Source organism: Protomyctophum parallelum, assembly GCF_964188405.1.
Source record: "Protomyctophum parallelum genome assembly, chromosome: 2".
Classification (NCBI taxonomy): domain Eukaryota; kingdom Metazoa; phylum Chordata; class Actinopteri; order Myctophiformes; family Myctophidae; genus Protomyctophum; species Protomyctophum parallelum.
Window position 1 is genome coordinate 13,133,707 of NC_139699.1, and position 9,073 is coordinate 13,142,779.

A 9,073-nucleotide genomic window follows, 5' to 3' on the forward strand; every position below is an offset into this window, starting at 1 on the left:
AGGTGAGTTGTAACCACAGTGATGATCACATTTACGGGTAGAAATCACGACTCAAGTTTCAATTCTGTTTAACGTTTACACACAGTATAATAAAGTATATAATATAGTATATAGTATGGCAACTGCCACATGATTAGATACTGTCAACATAAATTGTTTAGTCCATTGAATACTTATACGTATTTGCATGCAGTACCATATTGAAATGAATTAAAACCAATGGATTCTAAATGGTCAGCAGTAATGCCAGAAAGTGCCAATTGCACTGTGTGTGTGTGTGTGTGTGTGTGTGTGTGTGTGTGTGTGTGTGTGTGTGTGCAGGTTCACACTCTATAACATACGACGAATTAGGCCGTTCCTCACCCAGGAATCAGCCCAGCTCCTAATCCAGACAACAGTCTTGTCAAAACTCGACTACTGTAACTCCCTCCTTACTGGCCTACCAGCATGTGCACTTAAGCCTCTCCAGCTGATCCAAAATGCAGCAGCTCGCTTGGTCTTCAACCAGCCAAAATTCTCACATGTCTCCCCCCTGCTCCGCTCCCTCCACTGGCTCCCGGTCGCTGCCCGCACAGAATACAAAACTCTGATGCTGGCATTCAAAGCAACCAAAGGTATGGCTCCCCCATATCTTACAAGTATGATTGAACCCTACAAACCCTCCCGCGCACTCAGATCAGCCAACGCAGGGAAGCTGGAAGTACCCTCACTAAAAACGCCGGGACAACGCTCCACACGTCCCAAACTCTTCTCCCTTCTGGCTCCAAAACTGTGGAATGCACTTCCCATTGCAGTCAGAACTGCAGCATCACTCCCAATCTTCCGCCGTAGCCTGAAAACCCACCTTTTCAGACTCCATCATGGCCCATAGCACTTACCCTACCCCCTTAGATAGCATTTATGTTGCCTTAGATAGCATTTGATACAGACTTATAGCATGCTATGTAGACAGCACTATAATTGTATTGTATTTAGTCATAGCACGCCATAGTACATACATATGTATAGCATAGTAGTAAATATGTATAGTTTATATGTATATATAGTATTATATGTATAGTGTATGTATAGTTTCATTATATGTATGTATAGTTTCATTATATAGATATTCCACTGTTACTTTCTTAGCTTACGCATGTTTCATGATAAATGCTTTTATATGATGTATTCCCATGCTTTTGTTCTTGCTTAAATGTAAGTCGCTCTGGATTAAGAGCGTCTGCTAAATGCCTAAATTGTAAATTGTAAATTGTGTGTGTGTGTGTGTGTGTGTGTGTGTGTGTGTGTGTGTGTGTGTGTGTGCGTGTGTGCGTGCGTGCGTGTGTGCGTGTGTGCGTGCGTGCGTGCATGTGTGAATTCTCACCCTGCGGCTGTTCTCTTTGCTCTCCAGGCTGTTGTCTGTTGTCTCTGTGTCAGACTCTGGTCCAGCTGTCAACAGCTGTAAACATATCAATTATTATATTGAAAACATATTTCACATTTGTTATACTTATACTGTACATATCATTGCCGTCAGTTGGAAACTATGTACAGTATGTCCAAAACTGTTACTTTTCAGAGAACATAGAAAAAAAAACCTGTGTTCCAATCCAATGTAGTTATTATCTAGTTAAGCTCTTGTTAATACTTTTCATTGGTTCAATATTTATAGAACCCACAGACAGTCACTGTCAAAATGTGTCTTTGCTACTTTTGCCAGATATACACTTGTATGATGAAGTAAGGCTTTACTAAAAAGAGAACAAAATATTACAATACAATACTATACTATTTTTGTTTATTTAACATAATATGATATCACCATCATCCATCCATCTTCAACCGCTTTTCCGGTTAATTATTATAATTATGAATATTAGATTTGATTGACAGCTCACCTCCAGAGACAAGTCTGTCTGTTCAAAGGCCTAGAGGAAATGACATCACACAAACAGGATTTGACATCATTAGCTAAACAGGTTAAAAATAATAACAGCTAGTAAACTGCATGCGTGCGAGCGTGCGTGTCTTACTGTGTTCTCTGGGTTGTCTTCTAGATTGAATTGAGGTTGAGTTGACTGGTGAGTTGTCTGGTGAGTTGACTGGTGAGTTGACTGGTGAGTTGACTGGCCAGGTATCTGGTGAGTTGACTGACCAGGTATCTGGTGAGTTGTCTGGCCAGGTATCTGGTGAGTTGACTGGCCAGGTATCTGGTGAGTTGACTGGCCAGGTATCTGGTGAGTTGTCTGGCCAGGTATCTGGTGAGTTGTCTGGCCAGGTATCTGGTGAGTTGACTGGCCAGGTATCTGGTGAGTTGACTGACCAGGTGTCTGGTGTTCTAGACTCTGAAACAACACACAACACACACAGACACACATTTGGTAATATAGTAGACTTAATCGGTTTACCTACAATCAAAATAATAGGCTAGATTTAATAGATTATAAAAAATATAAATCATTTAATAAAGAATAATCAATTATTATGTATTATAGGTGAAACGTTGCAAAATATTACACATTAAAAAAAGTTAATATAGTTAATCTACAAACTTGTGATGTGTTATGAGCTTTATTGTCTCAATTTTTGCATGACACTGTTGTGCAACGATTCGACAAAGTACAAAATTAAGTTGTTTAAGTTGTTAACTGATTTATTGATATATAAAACCTTTAAAAACGTAATCGGGACATGAATAATTGATAATTTCAGCCATATTAGTCATGTGACTTTTACCTCTGAGGACAGACTCTGGTCTGACTGTGATGATGATGATGACGATGATGACGATGAGGAGGAGGAGGAGGAGGAGGATGATGAGGAGGAGGATGATGAGGAGGAGGAGGAGGAGGAGGATGATGAGGAGGAGGATGATGAGGAGGAGGAGGAAGAGGCGGATGAGGAAGAAGACATGTTGCCTGTGGCAGTTGACTGAGCATGAACGGTGACCGGCCTCACTGGAACCTGCAGGACTCATCAGGTTAGTCCTGCTTTTATTATGACACACTAGGGAAAACGGTTCTCGAGTTACGTGCATTACAACCGTACACGTACGCATGCACGCGCGCGCACACACACACACACACACACACACACACACACACACACACACATACACACACACACACACACACACACACACACACACACACACGCACGCACGCACGCACACAGAGACGTGGCACATTTATAGTAGGATACTAAATACACTCACTGCATGCGAGATCAGCCTCCCCAGAGCTTACACTGACTTTAACCAACCCATATCTAACCTTAACCAACCCATATCTAACCTTAACCAACCCATACCTAACATTAACCAACCCATACCTAACATTAACCAACCCATATCTAACCTTAACCAACCCATACCTAACATTAACCAACCCATATCTAACCTTAACCAACCCATATCTAACCTTAACCAACCAATATCTAACCTTAACCAACCCATACCTAACATTAACCAACCCATATCTAACCTTAACCAACCCATACCTAACCTTAACCAACCCATACCTAACATTAACCAACCCATATCTAACCTTAACCAACCCATACCTAACATTAACCAACCCATACCTAACCTTAACCAACCCATACCTAACATTAACCAACCCATATCTAACCTTAACCAACCCATACCTAACCTTAACCAACCCATACCTAACATTAACCCATACAGTGTATATAGCATAACCTTAATAAAACCATAAACAACCTGTGCTTAAATCTAACCAGGCCTTAGCTACTAAATTCTCCTATATTTTCCTACATAAACTACAAATACTGTCACTCTTCTTTTTTCTTTTTTCTCTTGCTGCAGAACAGGAACCGTCTGAAAATCTGCATTGTTTTTGCTGAGAGTGCGCAAAGTTATTTTTATGGCCTTTAGTGTTTGCAATGCTTTTCTTTCTGTTAACTTGAAAATCAACCCATAAAATCAACCCCTAAAACATAAAACAGTGCTTAGCCTCAAAGACCTCCAAAATAAATTGAATATGCTTTAAACACATTTCCTGTAATTCTACATAACTTAAGTTAAAGGATTCTTTAATATATATAAATGTGTATGATTATATTTCCCCTCCATGTGAACTTACCTGATCCTCTATTGTGGATGGTCTTATCTCTTCCATTGTAGTGTTGATTGGAACTTCATTTTCGATCTGGCAAAGAAATAAAATGCTGTTCAATGTTCTACCAGTCTTCTTTGGTAGGTCTCTGTGTGTGTGTGTGTGTGTGTGTGTGTGTGTGTGTGTGTGTGTGTGTGTGTGTGTGTGTGTGTGTGTGTGTGTGTGTGTGTGTGTGTGTGTGTGTGTGTGCGTGCGTGCGTGCGTGCGTGCATGTTTCTCACCCAGGGTCTCTCTTCCATTGTAGTGCTGATTGGAACTTCATTTTCGATCTGGCAAATAAATAAAATGCTGTTCAATCATGTTCTACCAGTCTTCTATGGTCTCTCTCTCTCTGTGTGTGTGTGTGTGTGTGTGTGTGTGTGTGTGTGTGTGTGTGTGTGTGTGTGTGCGTGCGTGCGTTGCGTGCGTGCGTGCATGTTTCTCACCCAGGGCGTTGGGGACGGCTGATAGGTGAAGTCGTGTTCAACCTGTGAACAAAACAAACACATGAGGTTTACAGACACTAGTGTGTGTCCACTATCCATGTGTGTATAGTGATTAGTGAAGTGTCTCATTTGTCATCAATTTTGTAAATGTGTATGAAAATGGAAATGCATGCCCAACCCAGTTATTGTCTCCACCAGGCCGAAGGCATGGGGAGAGAGTATGTTTTGCACTCCGTCCGTCCGTCCGTCCGTCCGTCCGTGAACAGCTAATCTCGGCCACCGTTAACCCGGTCGATGCCATATTTTGCACACACACTCCCTGGATGCCAACCATGAACCTCTGCCCCAAACTTTCCAGAACGGCCTGTTATAGTGCCACCAGGAGGCCGCTTTGTGCAAAACAAGTTTTTCAATGCCATATTTTGCACACACACTCCCTGGATGCCAACCATGAACCTCTGCCCCAAACTTTCCAGAACGGCCTGTTATAGCGCCACCAGGAGGCCGCTTTGTGCAAAACACGTTTTTGCACAGTACACCTACAGATTTTGTCCAAACATCACGCAAATTGCTACACAGTCTCTCTAGAGCCATTCAACGAAACGGGTCTTTCAGATTTATCAGACTCCATCCTGATTGGTTAAGATTGGCTTCCAAAGTTCACAGGAGTGCTCAGTTTCAAACAAAATGCTGCAAATCATGAACACATCGCGTGATTTCCGTGAAATTGTGCACCCACATTCCCACTAGGCCGAGGACGAAATGCCACATGAACAATTTCAACTCAGCCTCAAGGTGGCGCTATAACTGGCCAAAAAGTGTTTTTACCTCTAACTGCACGGATCTGTGGATAACCTGGTGGAGACCTGTGCCCGGAAGGGCACTTTTTCTAGTTATGTCTGTGTCCCTTTCATGAGATGTCACCAATTAGTAATTCTCAGCACCTGAGCTGTATTGTTTGGGCTCTTTAAGAGCAAGTTCTTTGTTTGCTTTTTAATTGCACTTTGAACACGAGGAACAAAGGAAAAGGAAAATGTTTCCCTAAGTCTATAGAAGTTTTTACTTCATTTTGTTATACAGTGAGCGAGTCGTGTTTTCCTCTATGTTTTTGAGACCACCGCTCCTGTAGTTAAGTTTGAGAAAAAGGACGAAGAAAGGCGCTACAGTTTTCTCAGTGCTTCTCTTTTAGGTAGGAGTCCACACCAATAGTGGTGTGGGGAGGTGTCCACACCAATAGTGGTGTGGGGAGGTGTCCACACCAATAGTGGTGTGGGGAGGTGTCCACACCAATAGTGGTCACCACTATTAGTGTGGACACCTCCCCACACCACTAAGTGGTGTGGGGAGGTGTCCACACTAATAGTGGTGTGGGGAGGTGTGCGCCACATTAACCACCAGTGGTCTACCACACCAATAGTGGTGTGGGGAGGTGTGTGGCTGTGTGCCACGTTAACCACCACAAAAGGTCAAGCCTAGCTGCATGGTCCATATATTACAAATATTAGTTACAATTATTTAGTTTATTACTAGATGTTAGCTCTTCTCCGTGGTTATACTGTACATCTAACCAGAAGCTTTATAGGATGAAACAGTTTGCCACACATTTTCTTTTAGAAGAACAGCACATCCTAAGAATAGTTTCAGAAGTAAACTAAACAGATAAAATCAATCAAATGTTTATTTTACTCATCTGTTAGAGGTCAATAGCAGAAAACAAATTAAATAAAACAAATATTATAAAGTATTACAAATATTACAACAATTGTATTGGCTAAAATAGTACTATAATAAGAAATACCAATAGAGATATTTAAGATGTATCGTGGGTCTCTCAAAGACAAAAGCATCATCTGCAGGAACAGCAGAACATGGCAACCAGACACAGGAAAGAAATGTAAGTAATTCAGATCACATTTTTGTAAGTGTGTGTCTTGTGTGTTCAGTAGGCTACAATACTACATACCTGTGAATGTTCAACTTGCTCCTGAAAGATGGCATCTTCTCCTTCAGTCAACTAACACGCATGCATGCACACACACACACACACACACACACACACACACACACACACACACACACACAATAGGCCTATTTTATTTTGCGAGACACTAATGGAATCTAATTGGCGTTTGAAAAATATATATAGAATAACAATTTAAAAAGATATATATGAGAGGACACACACACCTGTGTCTGTTCAACTTGCTCCTGAAAGATGGCATCTTCTCCTTCAGTCAACTAACACACACACACACACACACACACACACACACACACACACACACACACACACACACACACACACACACACACACACACACACACACACACACACACACACACAAATTACACAATTATAGTGCCTAAAATAACATTAACCACTTTCAACATGGCTTCCCTATTTTGGGCTGTAACAGAAGAAAAACTTTAAGAAATGTAAAAAAAAAAGAAAACGTGGCCCAGGCCGTGGCGTAACGGTCTGGGCACCGGACTGGTAATCCAGTCGCAGTGTGCCGCAGGTTCGACTCCCGAGCCCGACACTGCCTTTACTGCATATCATCCCCCCATCTCTCTCCCGTTTCCTGTCAGCCTACTGTCTGTCCCTTCAAAAATCAATAAAAAGGCGTAAGCCGCAAAAAAAAATCTAAAAAAAAAAAAAAAAAGAACGATGAGCTTGTAGATGTACTATTATTAAGTGAAAGAAGTGGTTATAGAGAATCAAATAGAATAGTGCATGTCTTACTGGTCTACTGAGGGTCAGTCCCAGCAGCAGACAAAGAGTCATCATCACCAAAGTCTTCATCCTGGCTCCAACACAGGAACAGGAGCCTATACCAGAGAGCTCTAATCCACAGACAGTGAAGTGGTCCTCACAGCGCAGGTCGTCTCCTCTCTGAGTCAGGTCACGCTTTCTCAGCGTGTAGAGGTCGTTACGGCTCTGAGCCCTCACAGGTCGGGTTTCAGCAGTGTTCTTCTAACCAGGCCCACTAGTAATAGTCCTGTTGGTGCTCACAGTGCTACTGTCCCCAGACGTGGTTTCGTCTTTATATAATGTCATCATCACACCGGAAGTTATGAACTATCAACATGTCCTCCTGCGCGTTGCCTCCCCCCTCCCACTCACCTCTCTCTCTCTCTCTCCATCCTGTCTGAACATCAACCCTACAACCCCACGGTCTATATGTGTGTGTGTGTGTGTGTGTGTGTGTGTGTGTGTGTGTGTGTGTGTGTGTGTGTGTGTGTGTGTGTGTGTGTGTGTGTGTGTGTGCAGTGTACAGTATGGCATCTGTTGGTGCAGTAAGAACAAAACAAAACCACAGACATCCACCCAGAATAACATAAAACATTTATTCACATTTTGCAACTTTGAACTCAATGTGGCAAACCATGCACTTCCTGTGGCAAGAGAACAACAACAACAAAACAAGTGCACAGAACAGAATCAACAATAGGTTTTGTCAGCACAAGACATAATTTACTGCCCCCCCCACACACATATATACACACCCCTCTCATCTCCCCACTCTGTTCTGACAGTAAATCAGTTGTAAATACAATTGTGAAAATAGCCGATCTCTTATAGATCCGCTATCTTCACAAATGTTTTTGTGACACAGAATCTTGTACTGTGCAATGTGCATAGAAATTGTAAATGTACATTCATTAATTTTATCCAAAGTGCTTTACATTCACCATTCACACGCACGCGCACACACAAACACACACACACACACACACACACAATCGCACGCACATGCGCACACAAACAAACACGCACACATACACACACACACACACACACACACACACACACACACACACACACACACACACACACACACACACACACACACACACACACACACACACAACGCTCACGCACGCACGCACACACAGTCACACTCACACACAAACGCTAGCTCTCTCTCTCACACACACACACACACACACACACACACACACACAAAGCCAGGATTAAATTAACCAAATTAACTCACATCAACATCAGTTGAATAAAAAGGCTACACTGGCTTAACTTCGTTTAACATTGAATCACATCACCAGTTTAGCGTAACAAAATTTGGTAGTCTAGTCCTATTAAATCATGTTAGTAAATAAGATTTACAGATAAGTAAGCCTGGGACCGAGGCTAAGTAAAGTAGTATTTAGTAAACGGTAAACCTATAACCTACTAGAGGAAACATGCCTAGTTGCCTACCTGTCATTTAAATTAAATCATGTTAGTAAAGTAGTATTTAGTAAACCTACTAGAGGAAACAGGCCTAACTGTCATTTCTATTAAATCATGTTAGTAAAGTAGTATTTAGTAAACCTACTAGAGGAAACAGGCCTACCTGTCATTTCTATTAAATCATGTTAGTAAAGTAGTATTTAGTAAACCTACTAGAGGAAACAGGCCTACCTGTCATTTCTATTAAATCATGTTAGTAAAGTAGTATTTAGTAAACCTACTAGAGGAAACAGGCCTACCTGTCATTTCTATTAAATCATGTTAGTAAAGTAGTATTTACA

General features: G+C 41.7%; 1 protein-coding gene across 1 annotated transcript; it reads right to left on the minus strand.

Moving 5' to 3' along the window:
* Window positions 1–1,686: 1,686 nt before the first annotated feature.
* Window positions 1,687–7,465, minus strand: LOC310854517 (uncharacterized protein; the record flags this gene model as incomplete). Its single annotated transcript, XM_083759197.1, has 8 exons — window positions 7,284–7,465; window positions 6,728–6,778; window positions 4,541–4,582; window positions 4,083–4,148; window positions 2,716–2,943; window positions 2,013–2,324; window positions 1,878–1,907; window positions 1,687–1,725 (listed from the first exon to the last, which is right to left on the minus strand). Exons 1-8 carry the CDS (start codon window positions 7,341–7,343, stop codon window positions 1,687–1,689), a joined length of 828 nt encoding a protein of 275 aa, XP_083615323.1. The 5' UTR covers window positions 7,344–7,465.
* Between the last annotated feature and the right edge of the window lie 1,608 nt (window positions 7,466–9,073).